The sequence below is a fragment of the Callospermophilus lateralis genome, chromosome 3 (genome assembly GCF_048772815.1).
Source record: "Callospermophilus lateralis isolate mCalLat2 chromosome 3, mCalLat2.hap1, whole genome shotgun sequence".
NCBI lineage: Eukaryota > Metazoa > Chordata > Mammalia > Rodentia > Sciuridae > Callospermophilus > Callospermophilus lateralis.
Window position 1 is genome coordinate 170,506,143 of NC_135307.1, and position 18,468 is coordinate 170,524,610.

General features: G+C 37.2%; 1 protein-coding gene across 3 annotated transcripts in view; it reads left to right on the plus strand.

Moving 5' to 3' along the window:
• The window catches only part of Dnaaf9 (dynein axonemal assembly factor 9), a 148,487-nt gene that overhangs the window by 56,660 nt on the left and 73,359 nt on the right, over positions 1-18,468 (plus strand). For 2 of the 3 annotated variants that reach the window (XM_076851593.2, XM_076851595.2), the window contains 5 exons: positions 5,093-5,148; positions 7,732-7,867; positions 12,551-12,632; positions 14,078-14,114; positions 17,495-17,582. In XM_076851593.2, the coding sequence (XP_076707708.1) occupies positions 5,093-5,148; positions 7,732-7,867; positions 12,551-12,632; positions 14,078-14,114; positions 17,495-17,582 (399 nt within the window). The remainder of the gene's footprint in view (positions 1-5,092; positions 5,149-7,731; positions 7,868-12,550; positions 12,633-14,077; positions 14,115-17,494; positions 17,583-18,468) is intronic. The other variant, XM_076851594.2, reaches the window with a different exon arrangement.

An 18,468-nucleotide genomic window follows, 5' to 3' on the forward strand; every position in this document is an offset into this window, starting at 1 on the left:
GTCACAATACATTCTATTGTAAAGTATAATTAAAAAGAACAAATTAAAAAAAAAAGAACAAGAACTCTCCTGAGCTTGCCCTTGAGTCCACCTTGGGCTTTTACCACCAGTACTCAGTTCTCTGGTGGCCCAGAACAATCCCTTCTCCTCCTCCTGATCACTTGTGAGTTGGTGGTAGTGCTGGGGTTTGAACCCAGGGCTGCCCACATGTTAGGTAAGTGCTTTGCTACTGAACCACACCCCAGCCTCTGGAGTTGATCTTAGTGTGAATTTTCTTTTACTTATGTTGTAAACCCTAGAATATATTATTATTGTTGTTTTAAACAGTTATCTATTTTAAAGGTTTACTGAATAAGAAAAATATCTTATGTCTTTTCCCATGATGTTACTTTCTCTGGCGCTCTTTTTTTCTTTGTGTAGACCTGGATTTCCATTTGGTATCCTATTTCCCTAAAGACTTTTCTTTAACATTTTTTGTAGTTCAAATTTTATTCTGATGAAATCTTTCAGCTTTTGTATGTTTAGAAAAAAAAATCTTGATTTCATTTTTGAAAGATACTTGTGCCATGTATTGATTCTAAGTTGACAGTTTTTTCCTTTCAGTACTCAAAAGATGTTGCTCTACTGTCTTTCACTTTGTTACTGATAAGTCTTTTTTAAAATTTTATTTGTTCTAATTAGTTATACAAGACAGTAGAATGCATTTTGACATATTGTACACAAATAGAGCACAACTTCTCTTTCATCTAGCTGTACATGGTGCAGAGTCACTCTAGTAGTGTAATCATACATGTATATAGGGTAATAATGTCTCTCATTCTACCATTCTTTCTATCCCCACAGCCCCACCTTGTTACTAATAAGTCTTTCATCCTAATCTTTGTTTCTCTGTACATAGCAGAGAAAGTCCCTATAGCAGATTTTTAAGATTTTTTCCCTTTATTATTGGTTTTGAGTAATTGAATTATGATATGCCTTGCTGCAGTTTTCTTCATATTTCTTGCATGTGGGTTTTGTTGAGCTTCTTTTCTTAGTTTGGTGGATTTATAGTTTTTGTCAAGTTTGCTAATTTTTTGTACATTATTTGTTCAAATAGTTTTTCAGCTTCCTGTCTCTCTCCTTCCAGTTATTCCTAAATTAGACCTCAAAATTCTCACACATTTTAATGGTGCCCTTCAGCTTTTTGCATTCTTTTTTCCTTTCTCATTACTGTGATCCTAAGAATGAGAGATATTCAAAAAGAGATAACTCAGAAGTGTCACTCTCTAGACCTGGGAATGTAGTTCACTGGTAAGAGTATTTGCCTAGTATGTATGAGGCCCTGCTGGTTCAATCCCTGGCACTACCAAAAAAAAAAAAAAAAAAAAAGTGTCACTTTTGTTTCTGACAGGTGACAAGCCTCTTTAATTTCTGATTTATCTCTTCTATTTCCTTTGCACAAATGAACAGATACGTATTTTTATATCTTTCTTGCATTGAAGAATAACAAAGAGTCATTTCCACTTTGCTTTCTTCATTTAACAATATATCTTGGAACTCTTTCCAAATCAGTTTGTTGAGATTTTTCTCCTTCTTTGCTATAATTTACAATACTCTATTTTGAAAATGAATCTTAATTTATTCAGGTACTCTCTTATGTATACATATTTAGGTAGTTTTCAACAGTCTGCCATTTGCAAACAGTGGCATAGTAAATAACTTCATGCTCATCTTTCCATAATGTTTTATATATATAAAATGTATATATATATATATATATATATATATATATATATATATATATATATATATATATTTTAAATATATAAAATATATATATACACACACACACACACACCCCTAGGAATGGGATTTCTGGGTCAAAAGGTAAATACATACACAATTATGTTAGCTATTGCCAAATCCCCCTTAAGAAGGATTGTACTAATTTTCATTCTTAATGATATGAGAGTGCCTGTTGCTCCATAGCCTCACCAATAGAATATAGGGTCATACTTTTAAATTTTTCCACAGTCCTAGGCTGGGGATGTGGCTTAGTAGTAAAGCACTTACATAATGTGTGTGAGGCCCTGGATTCAATCCCTCTATCACAAACATACACACATACAAAAATTGTCTCCACATTCTTATAGATGAGAAATGGTATCTCAGTGTTGTTGTAATTTAGGTTTCTCTGCTTATAAGTTGAACATCTTTTACATGTTTAGAGTTATTTACATTTTGTTTTATGTCTTCTTTTCCCCCCAATTTAATATTGATGCAGTTTTTTTCCTATACTAGGGATTGAACTCAGGGCCTTGCACATAGATAGCAAGTGCTCTACCATAAGCTGCACCCCCAGTCCTGGTACAATATTGACTGAACAAAAGAGCACAGTTTTTTGTTGTTGTTATTTAAGAGCATAGGTTTTTAGGTCTTTTGTCCCTTAGTTTTTTTTTTCTTTTTTTTTTTTTTAATTGGTTATTCAAAACATTACAAAGATTGCAGAATCACATCGGTTGTCCCTTAGTTTTAAGGAGTTCTTTATATATATTCCAAATATTTCTTCCATGTTAATCACACTTGCTTTACTTATGGAAACTATTTTATTTTTATGTAAATATCAATCTTTTATCATCTCTAAATTTTTTTTTTTTTTTTAATTTTTAAATATTTATTTCTTTTAGTTCTCGGTGGACACAACATCTTTGTTGGTATGTGGTGCTGAGAATCGAACCCGGGCCGCACGCATGCCAGGCGAGCGCGCTACCACTTGAGCCACATCCCCAGCCCAATCTCTAAATTTTAAATCATTGTACAGAGAAAAGTTTTTTAATTTTTTTTTATTGGAGCACTATAATATACTATAGTAGTTGGGTAATTTTGACAAAATAATACATGCAAGGAATTTTATTCCAATCCCCATCAGAGAAAATCTTTAATTGAAGGTTAAAGAGTAATTCACCATTTAGTATTTGCATGGTTTAATGTTTTCCATTTAGATCACTAATCCACAAGGGATTTTTGTTGTGTATGGTGTGAGATACAGATCTAATTTTATCTTTTTTCTCAATGATTACTCAGTTAAAATCCCAACTATGTAATTCGCTAGCTCTGTGGTCTTGGTCAAGTCAATTAACTTTTCATGTCTTAGTCAACTCATCTGTAGAGAGGAGATGATGATACTATGAAGCTCATAGGTGGTTATTAGGATTACTTAAAAGTAAGTAATTGAAGTGTCTTTCACAGTTCACATGGGAAGTCCATAATAAATTTCAACTATTATTATTTTAAAAGTGTTATTATAAATTAACAACACAAATGCCAAAATTCTAATTGATAAATATCTAAAGAATATATAAGTAACAAAGAGAAATCCATATGGCCACTGAACATATCAAAAATATTGTACTTCATTAAAAAATCAAAGGGATAGGTGGCACATGCCTGTAATCCCAATGACTCAGGAGGCTGAGGCAGAAGGATCTCGAGTTCAAACTAGCCTCAGCAACTTAGTGAGGCCCTAAGCAACTCAATGAGACCCTGTTTCCAAATAAAATATAATAAGGGCTGAGGATGTGGCTCAGTGATTAAGCGCCCCTGAGTTCAATGCCTTGTACCCCCCCCCCCAAAATAGTCAAAAGGATATAAAGGGATGGAATTGTGACTCAGTGGTAGAGCATTTGCCTCACATGTGTGAGGCACTGGGTTCAATGCTCTGCACTGCATATAAATAAATGAATAAAATAAAGGTCCATCAACAACTAAAAAAAATCTGAAAAAAATTTTAAGAGGGATATAAAATAGAACATAGTGATCATTGTGGCATTGATCAATGTGGAAAATCTCTTTAAACCATTCCTTAGTGCTGATGATGAGACCCAGAAATAGGCACACTCGGATATTGTAAGTGAAGGTGTACATTGACAAAACTCTTTTGAAAAACAGTATAGTTCTGCCTATTTGTTTTAGAGCTGTATTAGGAAATATTCAGAGCTCCAAGTTATTCATTACACTATTAATCTGATATAGAAGAGTTAGTAACAATATAAATTTCCAAGAATAGAGGACTACTTAATACACTTAAGTATAATCATGTAGAGTCTATGAATATGCCATAGAAAAAAGATTTGAATGGCCAGGTGTGGCAGCACATCTTTCTAATCCCAGTTACCCATCTCAGTGGAAAGGATTGCAAGATTGAGGCCAACCTGGACAACTTAGTGAGACCCTGTCTCAAAAATAAGTAAATAAATAAAAATAAAAAATACAAAGGACTGGGGATGTAGCTCAGTGGTAAAACACTTGCCTGACATGCACAAGACCATGGGTTCAATCCCCAGTACTCTCCCACCCCCCCTCAGAAACAAGAAGGAAAAAAAGATTCAAAGAAAATGTACCAAAATGTTAATGGTTCTTAGAGATTACAATGGTGGTTTTTATTGTGTTCTTCAATGAACATATACTGTTTAAATAATTGGAAAAAAACACAACAAGTGTTCTCTAGAGGTATTATAATTGCTGTTTGAAAATTTGAACTCTCTGGACACTAGACCCTGTTTGTTTGCTTTGGTTAGTGTTTAGCCTAATGCTGTGTATCCAAAAGCTGAGAATTATTTATTTGGTTTCCCAGGAAACTTCTGTCAGTGTACTTCTGTGTTCCTTGGATTCTCCCTTGTTGCTGATTTTAAATTAGCATATTATAATTAGTACACATTCATGTTTTGGAAATTTATTAAAAAACTTTTTAAATATAAGGGGGAAAAAATCCCTGCAAGATTAGCAATTTAGACAATAGATGGTGGTTGGTCCAGTGTTCTTTCAATAAAAACTATAAATTTGAAAAGAAAATTTAAAAAAAATTTTCTTTACTTTTGCTGTCTTTTGTCTTTTTTCTTCACTTTTTTTTTGCTACGTGTCCTCCAATTAATGTTGCTATCCACCACACATATCCTTCCATATTCTTAGAATAATCTACTGACATCTCTCTTTCTCACACATACATTCTACATGCTCTCTTGAGTGTGTGTGTGTGCACATATATACATGTATGAACGATTTCTGATTATTTTATAAAATTGTGCTCTTATATACAATATTGTCTTCTTTTTAGCCATTCAGAAGTTACTTCAGTCATGGAATGATCTCCAGCCATATAACTGAAAACAGGTAAGGTCCCCAAGGGAAGAAGTGTGAATGGTGATAGCAAAAATGGAACTTACAAGCAAGGTGAAATTTGGGAGTATTCAATTAGAGAACCTAGAGTCAGAAGAGTATGGCTTTAGTCATCACAGGGTAAGAAATCCTGTACCCTGTAAATTCATTGGTTTCACTGCTTTTTTTAAAGAATATATATTTTATTTTTCTTTAACTTTATAGTAAACTAGCATTTTGTAGAGTGGAGTTACTGGGGATTGAAATCAGGGTCACTCAACCTCTGAGCCACATCCTCACCTTTATTTTGTAAGGTCTCACTGAGTTGTTTTAGGGCCTTGATTTTTGCTGAGACTGGCTTTGAACTTGCAGTCCTCCTGCCTCAGGCTTCTGAGCCTCTGGGATTACAGGTGTACGCCACCATGCCCAGGTAAACTAGCTTTAAATGCATTAGAGCCTGCTAAAATCTAAATGAAGGAATTTTGATTCCTTATTCCTAGCTTAGGAAAGCAAGAGTAAAAATTCAGGGACTGGGCAAGAGAACAATAGTGGTTTGTGGGGAGTAAAAGGTTCTCCTCATGAAGAAGAGGGGAACAGGAAGTGTTCCAAAGTTTTTCCTTCATTTTTGTCATGATCAACAGGAAATGCTTCCTCTGATGGATAAAGAAGATAGATCTTGGGCTGGGGATGTGGCTCAAGCAGTAGTGCGCTCGCCTGGCATGCGTTCAGCCCACGTTCGATCCTCAGCACCACATACAAAGATGTTGTGTCCGCCGAAAACTAAAAAATAATAAATATTAAAATTCTCTCTCTTTTTCAAAAAAAAAAAGAAGAAGAAGATAGATCTTTCCTCTCCCCTCAATCACAGTCCACTCTAACAGTAAAACAAAATACCCTGGGGGGATTCAGACTCATTCTGTTCTGCCCAAAATATCACTTAGCTTGAATTAAGTTTCAGAAGAAAAATCAGTCATGTTTAGTTTTCAAAGCCCCTATTTACTTGATGCTTAAGGTACTATTTCAAGGGGAATGAAAAGAAATGCAAAGACTTTTCTACACAACACACATTAAGAGCACTTAAAGAAAGGGTGGGGGATAAAGAAAACTATCTTTTAAAATATATCTCCCATCAAAAATATTTACTACAACATATCAAGGAAGAGAAGTACATGGTTAAGAAAATAAATAAACCAAATATGTTTTCTGCTCTCATGGAGTTCGTAGTATGCTGAAGAAATAAGACCTTAATTAAATAAACTCACATAGAAATATATCATTGTGAACTCTGATTAATGCCATGAAAGAGAAAAGAACATTGATGGTACTGTGAAGAGAGTCTGGCCTCCTCTGGGAGAGATGTGAACAATGAGTAGAGATAATTGGGAGAAGGGAGAAGATGAGAGGTCCTGAAACAAGAACATAAAGGACATAAAGAACATGAAATATCCTGGAATATGGTAGTTGGAAGAGAACTGCCTTGCATGGAAATGAAGAAATCGACTAGACCATACAAGTCCTTGTTTGCCATTTGCAAAATTTTGGTACTTGTCCTGAGAATAACAGGTAGTGAATGCTTTGCATATCTAAAAGATTAATGTCACAACCAGGTGAGTAGTGCGGGCTTGTAATTCTAGTAACTCAGAAATCCGAGGCAAGAGGATCCAAATTCAAGGCCAGCCTCAGCAACTTAGTGAGAACTTCAGACACTTAGCATGGCCCTTTCTCAAAATAAAAAATAAAAAGACCAGGAGATGTAGCTCAGTGGTAAAGCCCCCACTTGGTTTCAATTCCCAGTACAAAGTATATATATTATCACTGTTGGAGAATAGGTTATAGAAGGGTAAGGGTGGATGCAGTGAAATAGGAAACGTTGCAGGTATTAAGGGAGGAAATGATGGCAGTAGGGATTAGGGGTTATGGCCATGTGGTTGGAGGAAACTAAATAAATGGTTTTCAGGAGGTTGATTTGATTTAGGGGGTGAGGAAGCACAAATCCTTTGGGATTGCCATAGTATGCCTCATGTGAAAGTCACTTGGTGACTTTTACAACAGCTCTATGAATGAAATGATTGAGGAGGGGTTGATTAGAGTGAACGAGGAGTGAGCAGAAAATGGGAGGGAAGCAGAATTCAGCCAAGAGAGAGGGAGGAAGAGGATGGACAGGTGGTGCTGGAGTATATAGGTAATGAAACTATTTGCAATCCTTCTCTTATCCTTTCTACCTGAAAGTTACTCAGAAGTTGGTAACTGCTCTGTTGTCTGCCTAGTCTGATCACAACCACTATCATGCTTTAAAACTTGTATTTCTATTATAATACTGTCATATAAAACTGGGGTTTTGCTTCATCACTATATTATGCACAGCAAACTTTTAAGGAACTGTTCCTCAAAAGGTAGGTTAAGTTGAAAATATAAGTCTAGTGTGGATATAGTTATGTTCCTCAATGACTAATCCCTTTGGGCACTAGTAAGAGTCGCCTGGCATCCCTTCCCAATCATCCAGGACATTAGGTTCAGGACATCAATCAGAAAAATCCAAAAACTCACTCAGGTCATAGGAATCTGTTTTCTAATCACATGTTTTTCTTGCTGCTCTAGCCCTAATCGGCAGCCATTTGTACTCTTTGGTAATCACTCAACTCGAGAAAACCTGAATGCTGGAAACTTTAACTTCCCTTCTGAAGGGCATTTGGTACGCAACACTGGTCCTGGTGGGAGCTTTGCTAAACACATGGTGAGTGGCTGGACTGCCTGGTGCCTGTTGGTCAATTAGTGCATTTATTTAACCCTGAGTCTGATGTTTGTTTTAAAGTGAAAAATGATTGGAAACTGTATGTATATAATATATGTTATGTACATATAAACACATTTATATTTATTTTAAAATATATAACATTTATTTATAAAATATAAAATAAATATACAATATTTATTAGTACTAGATGTGATTTGAAAACATTTAACTTTGAAGTATTTGAAGGAAAAAAATTAAAAGCAATTTTAATAGTCATACCAAGCCTAAATTTGTGAAGTTCTGGCTTACATTTAAGATCATAAACCTTGATGATCTTTGTTCTCTTATTGAGAGTGCCAGGGAGATTTCTGCATTTGATAGTATGTTGTCTGCTACATTCTTAAAGAGATCATTGAACTTGAATGTGGGCACTCTAATGAAAGTGAACATTTATGCTATCTTAATGGAATGTTAAATATTTTTAAAATGTTTCTGGCTATCATGAAAGCCAGAGTTGTAGGTGTTGTTATTTTTTAAATTTAGATTTGGAGAATGTGTGACCCAGGTGATATAGTTTAGTCTCTCTGAGTTATGATTCTAGAACTGCCTCTAAGCCAGCTCAGGATATAGAGATACCAGAAAGGATGGGCTGTCAGGACTTTGCTGTTCTGTCAATAGAGGCTCAGACCCCATTTTAAATCCCTGAGTAGTTTTGGAATACACAGAAAATGCCAGATGGAACAGGCTTCTCTGTGTAATATTATTTGTTGAATACACAAATTAAATAAATATAGGAGACAATTCTGACTTCTGCTTCTACAAAGATAGTGTATACATGCTTTATCTCTCATTAAATACAACTAAAAATGTCGGACCTTTCATATAAAACAAACACAAATATACTCTGAAAGGTACAGAGAAGGAAGCAGGATGACTAAAGGCTTCAGGAAATAAGATGGTAGTGAATTCTTATGGTTTTTTTTCCCTTATATCCAGACTGGATATTCAAGAATATCCAGATATATTCAGAGGATCAGAAAAGGTACAGCCTAGTAAGACAGAAAACTTTAAAATAATAACTGCTCTATATACAAGCCCTACAGAAAAAGTACACCTCTGCCCCAACCCTCCCCACAAAGGCTGAGTGGAGACCCTAGATTTCCTTGCTTGCCAGTGTCATAGAAGGCCCAGTGGGGAGCCTGAACTTCATAGTTATTTTAAATTCTCTGTCCAGGGCTGGAGACATAGCTCAGTGTTATAGCACTTGCATAGCATGTGTGATACCCTGGGTTTCATCCCTAGGACTGCAAAGTAATAACAATAATAGCTTCTTCCACCCCACAATATAGCAAGAGGGCTCTTCTTGGGGCAGAATCACAGGTGGCCAATGGGGAATCATATGACTTTTATCACCACTGAGCAGTAGCAAGGCCCCTTCCTTACCCATAGTGTTTGTTACCCTTCAAACTCTGGGATGGTATCAGCTGAGGCAGAGTGGGAAACCTGAGCTCCCACTGATATAACCCCCGCAACATGCACATGCCAGTTGTCAGTAGCAGCAGAGTGGAGAACCTGGATTTGCACTCCTACCGGGTAGTAATGAGGAGGCAGGTCCTCCTGCTCAACACTGACACAGTGTTGGAGGAGGCCTTCTAACATATTAAGACTTCATTAAGATTCAGAGAAGACTCTCAGTTTCAGCTCTGATGTGTAAAGAACTTGGAAATTATCCCTATATTTATAAGAAAAAAGCCAAATAAATTGAAAATCAATGACTTTTCTTGGATTCATCAGAGAACTAAGGTCTCAAGGCAAAATGCCACTCTGAAATCTAGAGAGACAGGTAAATCCAGAGAATCACAGCCCGTGTCTCTGTACCTGCAGCAGAAACCACTGATTTTACAAACTTGTGGGAAAACTTAAATGGTAATTGTAGTGAAATTCTGCAAGTAGAAAGTGGACTAGTGTGAAAGTGAGAAACTCCTGGGGGACATAAGATTGTCACATTTCCATGGGTTATATTAGTTGAACCCTTGCAAGTTCACATGGTAAAGAGCAAAACAAACCAATTCTCTTATGACTGGTAGAGGAAAAAGAAGAGTAACTGTTTTGAAATATAAGGAAGATAATAACAAAGGCCTCAATAGCAAAACCTACATTCCAGGATAAACAGTTTTACCCAAACCTTATTCCATTGGGGAAAAGGGCATTTCTTTGACTCTGTCACACTCTGGCCTTCCTGACTCACCTAGGAGAGAGGGAAAAGAGCTAAGAAACACTTGTAAAGGTCAAAGCCTGCAGATACAGGCCCACTCAAAGACTGAGATTTAATCACAAGATTATAGAATGCTTTTCCTACCCCATTACCTTAGCACCACTGCAGCAGGTCTGCAGTTTAATAGCAGATGGTTAATAGTTGCAAGGCACAAGAGTATATAAGGGGGAATTCATAGGGAAACCCAAAGATAACAAGAGAGACAAATCTAAGGACAGTATAGGAATCAAAACACCTAAGGACAGTGTAAGAATCAAAACTACAGAAAACATTGAACAGAACCCAACTCTTAGGCATGTTAACATAAAATCTCACATTTAAAGACTTATTTCCCTTGGTTTCTATTACTTAATATATCATGTCTGGCTTTTAACAACAACAACAACAACAAAAGGCAATAAAAAACATGGTGTGAAAAGCTAATGTGACCCTCAGAACCAACTTATATCTCATATTTTATAATTTTCAGACAAAAATAATAATGATGATAATGATAATAGCTATTATTGTTATCGTTTTGCAGTCCTGGGGATGGAACCCAGAGCCCACACATGATATGCAAATGCTGTACCACTGAGCTATGTCTCCAGCCCTGGACACAGAATTTAAAATTGCTACGGTTAATATGTGAAGGGCTCTAATGGAAAAAGTAGGCAATATGTAGGAATAGATGAATAGTGTTAAGCAGGGAGATGAAACTCTAAGAAAAAAATCAAACGGAAAGGCTGGATCCAAAAAAAGTTATAATGAAAATTAAAAATGCCTTTGATGGATTTATCAGTAGATTAGTCATATCCAAGGGAAGAATCAGTGACCTTGAAAATGATGAATCAGTAAAAACCTCTGAAACTAAAATGTAAAGAGAAAAAACAGTTGTATTTCAAGGTAACATACTCATCTTTTCCATTTTTGTGTGACTTGTGAATAATTTACAATTAATAAGTGCCATGTAAAATGTGTGAACCCAGATAACTTAAGCAATTTTACATTATATATGAAATTGTCTCAATTTACTTTTTAAAGTAAATCTGATGTTAATATGTGCTGACTCAAATTTATGATATGACCTAAGGAAGCAGATTTAAAACACATGGCACCTTAAAAAAAAAAAAAACCCTTTAGTATGGAAGAACTTGGAAACACAAGGAACATGATTTAAGGAAATAGCCCTAGATTTAAAAAAAATGTATTCGCCAACAATTATGAGTAGGTACATGAGTTTTCCTTCATTGTCATGGCAATATTGATCACATTCACAATAGTGAATATTATAGAGAAGAAGTTCTCATTTCAAATCTGTACCTTGGATTCATGGTATTATGGTAAAATGCTATGTATTCTCATGTGACTTCCTTAATTAGAATAGAAGAAATGATTAGTCATGAATATTTAGCTATTTTTTACATAGTATACTAATTTACATTCCTTTATTCTTATGATGGCATGTTTTTTATTTTGTACCTGCTCTCCTAGGAACCTACATGAGATTTTGGACATCCATTTATATCTAGAGATATTTATATAGATATAAATGCACATCTTTAAAAATTTTTTTTTTGTTTGTTGTAGATGGACAGCATGGCTTTATTTTGTTTATTTTTATGTGGTGCTGAGGATCGAACCCAGTGCCTCACACATGCTAAGCAAGCACTCTGCCACTGAGCTACAGCCCCAATCCATAAATGCACATCTTAACAGGAAAGAATAATAAAAATCTTAAAACCTAGAAAAACTTACTTTCTTTTCTACAAGGGCTATATTCAAAGATGAAATCCAAATGAAGGTGGGGACCTGGGTTTCCTGATTTTATAGCTGCCCCATGCCTCTGCCTTTCTTTACATGAAAGCTCTGGATTGAATATTAATGACCATCAAAACACCTGTTTTTCCTTCTGAATTGTGAATTCATTAGCGTAATGAGCTAATTGAGTAGCTGACAGCAGCCCCACATTATAGCCAAGGGTGGAACAGGAGGACCCTACATATACACACAGAGAAGATACTTTTGGAAAAAGCAGAATTAAAGGTGATCTTCTCTTCTGTTTCTTTAAAAAATAACATATCAAGCCAGGTGTAGTGGTGCCTACCTGTAATCTCAGTGGCTCAGAAGACTGAGATAGTAGAATTGCAGGTTCAAAGCCAGCCTCAGCAACGGGGAGGTGCTAAACAACTCAGTGACATCCTGTCTCTAATAAAATACAAATATTGGGCTGGGGATGTGACTCAGTGGTTGAGTGAGAGCTCCTGAGTTCCATCCCTGGTACCCACCCCCCCAAAAAAAAAAATAATAATAAATCAGTTTTGGTTAAATAAGTTTTATTTCCACTGATTATATGCTTTTTATTCCTCTAGCAGTTCATACTTAAGTCTCTGCTACTTTTCTTATTTTTAATATTTTCTGACATGCAGGTAGCACAGTGTGTCTCACCAAAAGGACCTCTTGCATGTTCAAGGACCTACTTTTTTGGAGCTACTCACATTCCTTACTTGGGTAAGTCCCTGGAAATCATCTCATTAACTTACCTAGTAAATGGTTTCTCCCATGGATGAGAAGTTAACATAAAATTCACTACTTTGCTTAGAAACTTATGATACCAATCCTATTCCCTCTCTGGGAAGTTGCTGTGCCTAACATATTACTCACAGAATATTTCAGAAGCAAAATCATTGGTTCAACCTATGGTTTAGAGGTCTAACCCTGTGTAAGATCCTGGACTCAGTGTCAGAAGAAAGGTCAAATAAAGAAGATCTAGTTTGAGATAGTAGGAGATATGGGCTACAGTGGGACTATGAATGACTTAGCTGGGTGAATACCTGAATGTTGTGAGAAATGTGACAAAGGGCCATAATAGAAGAGTACCCACAAGCTGGGCAAATGATGTGGCGCTATCCAAAAAGGCCAGGCTGACTAGAGCCTCTCTGCTTGCTGGGGTATCCAGAAGCTGCAGGCATACCTTAAAGAATTAATGTGTTGCCAGGCGCAATGGTGCACGCCTGTGATCCCAGCGGCTCCAGAGGCTGAGGCAGGAGGATCTCGAGTTCAAAGCCAGCCTCAGCAATGGCAAGGCACCCTGTCTCTAAGTAAAATACAAAATAGGGCTGGGAATGTGGCTCAGAAGTTGAGTGTCCCTGAGTGCAGTCCCAGAAACCCCCAACCCTTTAGTTCAATCCCGGATACCCCCACCCCCACAAAAAAAAAAAAAAAAAAAAAAAAAAAGAATGAATGTGGACCCAGAAGATATAGTACATCAGAAGCCAGATTTTTTTTTCCTGGGTATTGTCAAATAAGCCAGGAAACTCTGGAAAAAATGCCCTTCCCTTCAGGAAGTCCCAATAAAAAGTCTCATTCCTATAAAAAAATTATCTTGAGTCAGATAATTAATAAAATTAAGAAAGAAACAGACCTGAGCCTGTTTACCTCAAAGTTTTAAAAGTATAAACATTCTGGAGCCTAAGATTCTGCACATCTCTGATGTTTAGGTAGTAATGCTAAGTAGGATGTAAAAGTAGGAAATATCAGGGAGAAGGTCCAGGAGGATAGTGGAAGAAGCCAGGTTCCATTGTTGTTTGTGCTTATACTGTATTTAACTTAAAAGAAAAATAAATATAGTTCTTGGTAATGTCTTCAAATTAAATTAAGCAGGTGAGATGGCACACTGTTGTAATTCCAGCAACTCGGGAGGCTGATGCAGGAGGATCAAAAGTTGGAGGCCAGCCTCAGCAACTTAGTGAGACCCTCTCTCAAAATGAAAAAAACAAGAAGGACTGGGGTTATACCTCAGTGGAAGAGCACCTCTAGCTTCAATCTTGGGTACCATAATAGATAGATGTATAGATAGATAGATAGATAGATGGATAGATCATTTCCACTTCCTTATATAGTGCTTGCATATTCTGTGCTCTTGTCACATTCTTAATACATGTGTTCTTTCACAGGTGGCAGTGACAAGCTGCCCAAGAAAACTGAACAAATGTAAGTCTTCATATTTGTCTTATTTTTTTCTTTTTTAAAGTTGCATTTCTCGGTTGTGGCTGCTTTGTGTACTTCCTATAGAGATTATCAGTGATTAGGACATCTAGTTATGAAGTGAACATTTCTACATAGTTTCCCAGGTGGTCCCCAGCACCTGTCTGTCAGCTTGGAATCCATATCAGAGGACCCTGCCAGCTTTGCCATCTGCTCTTTTTTCTGGAACTCCAGAGTCTTCCTATCTGCACACCATGCATTTACATGACGTAACTTCCCTTCAAATGTTTTCTATATAGTGCATTTTTAATTAGGGGCTTATCTAAAAGTAAAATAATCTGAAATATATTGGAAGATTCTTTGAAATTCCATGTGGTCTGAGAAGTGTGTTCTCTGGACTTGACACTCAGGCTGATGAAACAGCTGCAGTCTGAATCTCAGCTGTGCAACTTTAGAAAGGCCTTACCTAGTGATGACCCTTCTCAGAAGAAAACCAAAGACAGGAAATAAACTCATTAATGTTGAAACTGCTGAATTCCAAAAAGTATACTCCTTCAGAAATACGATCATAATAAACTTCTTCTGACCATCAGTACTTCTTAAAGACCAGCAGTGACAAGTCAGAAATAATTATCTAAGGATCTCTTTAAAATATAGGTTCCCCTTACTCATTCTCATAACCACTGAATCAGAATCTCTAGGGCAGGGCCCACAAACCTGAATTGGGAACAATTTAGTGCAGGTAAGTGCTGTGTCTCCCTTCAGGAAGTCCCAATAAAGAGTCTTATTCCTCTAAAAAAACAAACAACAAAAAAACTCCATATGCGTTTAGATTTACTTAACTATAATTACCTGGCTAGCTTGGTCAGTAGAGCATGAGGCTTTTGTTAAAATACTTTTTTTCATTGTAGATGAACACAATAAACTAAATAAATAAATAAGTAAACTCTATTTTATATATTTATTTATATTATCTATTTATAAATAGATAAATAAACACTATTATATCTATTTATTTTATTTTATTTATGTGGTTTGAGTATCAAACCCAGTGCTTCACACATACTGGGTGAGCAGTCTACTGCTCAACCCCAGCCTAAGCATGAGACTCCTAACTATGATTATAATGCCTAGAAAGTTTTTTGTTGTTGTTGTTTTAATTAGTGCCTAGAAAGTTTTGTTTTGCAGATTTTTTTTTTTTCACTTTAGCAGCAATCCAACCACTTTTTCATATGTTGGTGGGTGTAATCTTGCTTTGTGCCTGCTTGTGCCTCCACGACAGATGTGCTTAGCCACTGCCCTGGATCTTCATTCTGGAGACCCTTAGACATTTTGCCTAAACCGAATTCATTGGGTCCCTACATCAGGACCTGGTATTAAGAGGTACTTATGCCCAAGTCAGGAGAGTCACAGAGCTGATGGAACTTGGGCCTTGTGGAGTCCTAGTGAAGGAAACAGCAGCACTACCCAGTCCATTTTAAGGGTCAGTAACCAGGTATTGGCCTGTGTATGGGGCTCTTGTCTTAGGATCTGTGTAAAGGAAGGCCAAGAAGGGAAGTTGTCCAATGCTGGACTGACTGATGTTTGAGTCAAGCCAGGGAAGGGGATATTTTTACATGTCTTTGGGGTTGACCATTATAAAACTTTACCCTAGTGTGGTGGTATGGAGGATTTTTGTGTTCTCACCTGGAAGTTGCAAAGTTCATTGACAGTGTCCCTCCCAGGTTCCTTCCTACTAGGTAGACCCCCTCTGCTCTGGCCAGCAGTCTTCAGGATATGTTACTCTCTGAAGTTGTTGTTTTGCTATGGAACACCCTGTCCCTTTTTCTTTTTCAACCCAACTAAAATCTCTTGGCTGTGAAATGGAGGTGCAGAAGCCAAGGAAGAATTGAAGGAGATGGCAGGGTAATGTGTCACAGCAGAAAGGCACCAGGCCGAAAGTAGAGCCGAGTTCAGGTCTGCCATGAATTTCTGTGCCCTTAGATAGCCCACTTCACCTCAAGAGGCTCTGCTTGCTTCCACCATTCTAAGAGAATTAGACCAGATTATTTTTGTGTTTCTGCCCACTTTCAAATTCCTGTTGCTTCCTCTTCCTGTTACAGGATTAACAATAGACATATTCTTTGTGAGGCCATGTTCGTACCTTGCTGGGCACCTCCCCTTGCCTTTCAGATGAGCCTTTGCCGTGTGGATGAGCACCTTCTCTCTATAATGTTTTAATTGAAAAGAGCCTGGGCCTCCTTTCTGTAAAGCAGGTGGTTCTCTACCAAGGGCAATTCTGCCTCATACCCCTATATTCCCAACCCTGGGCACATTTGACAAGGTGTGAAGACACTTGATTGTCACAACTAGAGGGTTCTATTGGTGTCTAGTGAGTAGAAGTGAGGTATGTTGCTAAATAAACCTCATACAATGCACAGGACAGACACAGACCCTACAGCAAAGAATTATCTAGCCCCAAATAGCAATTTCCAGAAACTCTTCCATAAAGGGGACCAGACTTGGATTTTCTGAATACCTTTGTGGAAGTCTCAGTCTAGCAAAGAAGAAAACATTTTTATAATGGCTTTGGGTTGAGGGGAAGATGAGAGATCCTCTCAGAAGCATTCTTGACATTTTTTTTCATCCTTTTTTTATTTTATGTGGTGCTGAGGATCGAACTCAGCACCCCACGCATGCCAGACGAGCTCATTTACTGCTTGTGAGCCACATCCCCAGACCCTTTTCTTGACATTTTTGATCAGGCAGGCAGCTTAGAAAGTGGCCTGCAGCTGTTTAATCTGAATTTAAGTGAACTCCCTTCAGCCAGACAATCTCTCTTGCTCTCTAAGAGTTCCTGCCCTGGGGTTCTATAGCAGCCAGTGTTTAGATGTGGTGTGACTAGTCCCTGAAAAAGCTTTAAGTGTGTATCTTTGCACTGAAGGGATTCTTTTTTTTTTTTAATAACTTTATTTTATTTATTTATTTTTGTGGTGCCGAGGATTGAATCCAGTGCCTCATACCTGCGATGCAAACACTCTGCCACTGAGCCACAATCCCATCCCTGAAGGATTTTTGATCTGTGGGTAGCTGCCCCTGCACATATGGTGCTCAGGGAGCCTACTAGTTTTATTCTCTTTGATCCCAAACAGGGAAGGTTGGACTTTCGAGCAGAATTCAGAGGAGCTGACTTTAAGATGGTTTAACAAGAGTAAAGTATAAATCAAATAGGCATATGACTTTAAGAGTTCGTTTTTCAGTGAGTTTCTTTTTTCAATGAGTTTCATTTTTTGCACTTTTATCATTCTATTTAAAAATCAGTTCCTTGGGGACTGTTGTTTATGTGCATGCAGCTTATGATGAAATCTCATGTTACTATAGTTAACAATTATTTTTTGTTTTTAAAGTAGGCTCTTGTCCCAGATATATGCTGCTGTTATTGAGGCTGTTTTGGCTGGCATTGCATGTTATGCTAAAGCTTCCAGTCTAACAAAGGTAATTTAAATACCATGTTTCTCTTCCGTGGTCATTATTTAACGTAAAGCATCCTAACCATTTGTTTATCTTTGGACATCTTGGAGTTCTCACTTTTGTGTGAACTCGGGCCTCCATGGCACCAGGCAGAGATGCCTGTGGAGTGCTGAGCTTCTGCTGCCTATGGCCATGCTGCTGTTGTTTTATCAGTGACAACTCATCAGCACTTCTTTGTAGACATCTGGTTGTATTAAAGTCATTCGGTAATACATTGTTATGTTCAGTTTAAACAGAATGCTTTTAGACATTAACTATAGATTATTCTGCTGTGAGTTTTAATAGTTAGGTAAGTTTTTTTTTTGAGCTACTTAGTTTGGTTTCCTATAATCCAGTGTTTAAAAAATCAGCTATAGACTAGAAAATCTGACTTGCCTTTCCTAGACAAGCATGCGTGTTCTCGGTCTCTGACCATTTTCTTCCTTGATGTTTCATGATTAACCTGGCCTGCTGAGTTGGATTCCTAAATCTGACATAGTAAGGAGATGAGAAGAGTCAGCTTGATGCCTCCCAATGCCAATAGGACCTTTCCTGAAGGAAACCAGTTGATATTGGAAAGGTTGTGTATGATGTAGATGTGAGAAAGACCTTAGACATAGTCACCAGCCCCTTACCATCTCCCCTCCTCACTGAACTTGAATCCTGGAATCTCTGTACTGATACAAGATTGTTCAGCCCTTTAACTTCTACCTACCATAGGGCCTATGCAAAGCCATGGGATACCCTTCTGTTCCTACACCTTTGTTTTCTAACTGATCTTTTGTAACTCTAGCTATTTAAATATTCTTAGTGTCTGGCAGAGACTAAGAGCAGTGGTCCCTCTACTAGAGTTAGGGGAGTGGGGAGCCCT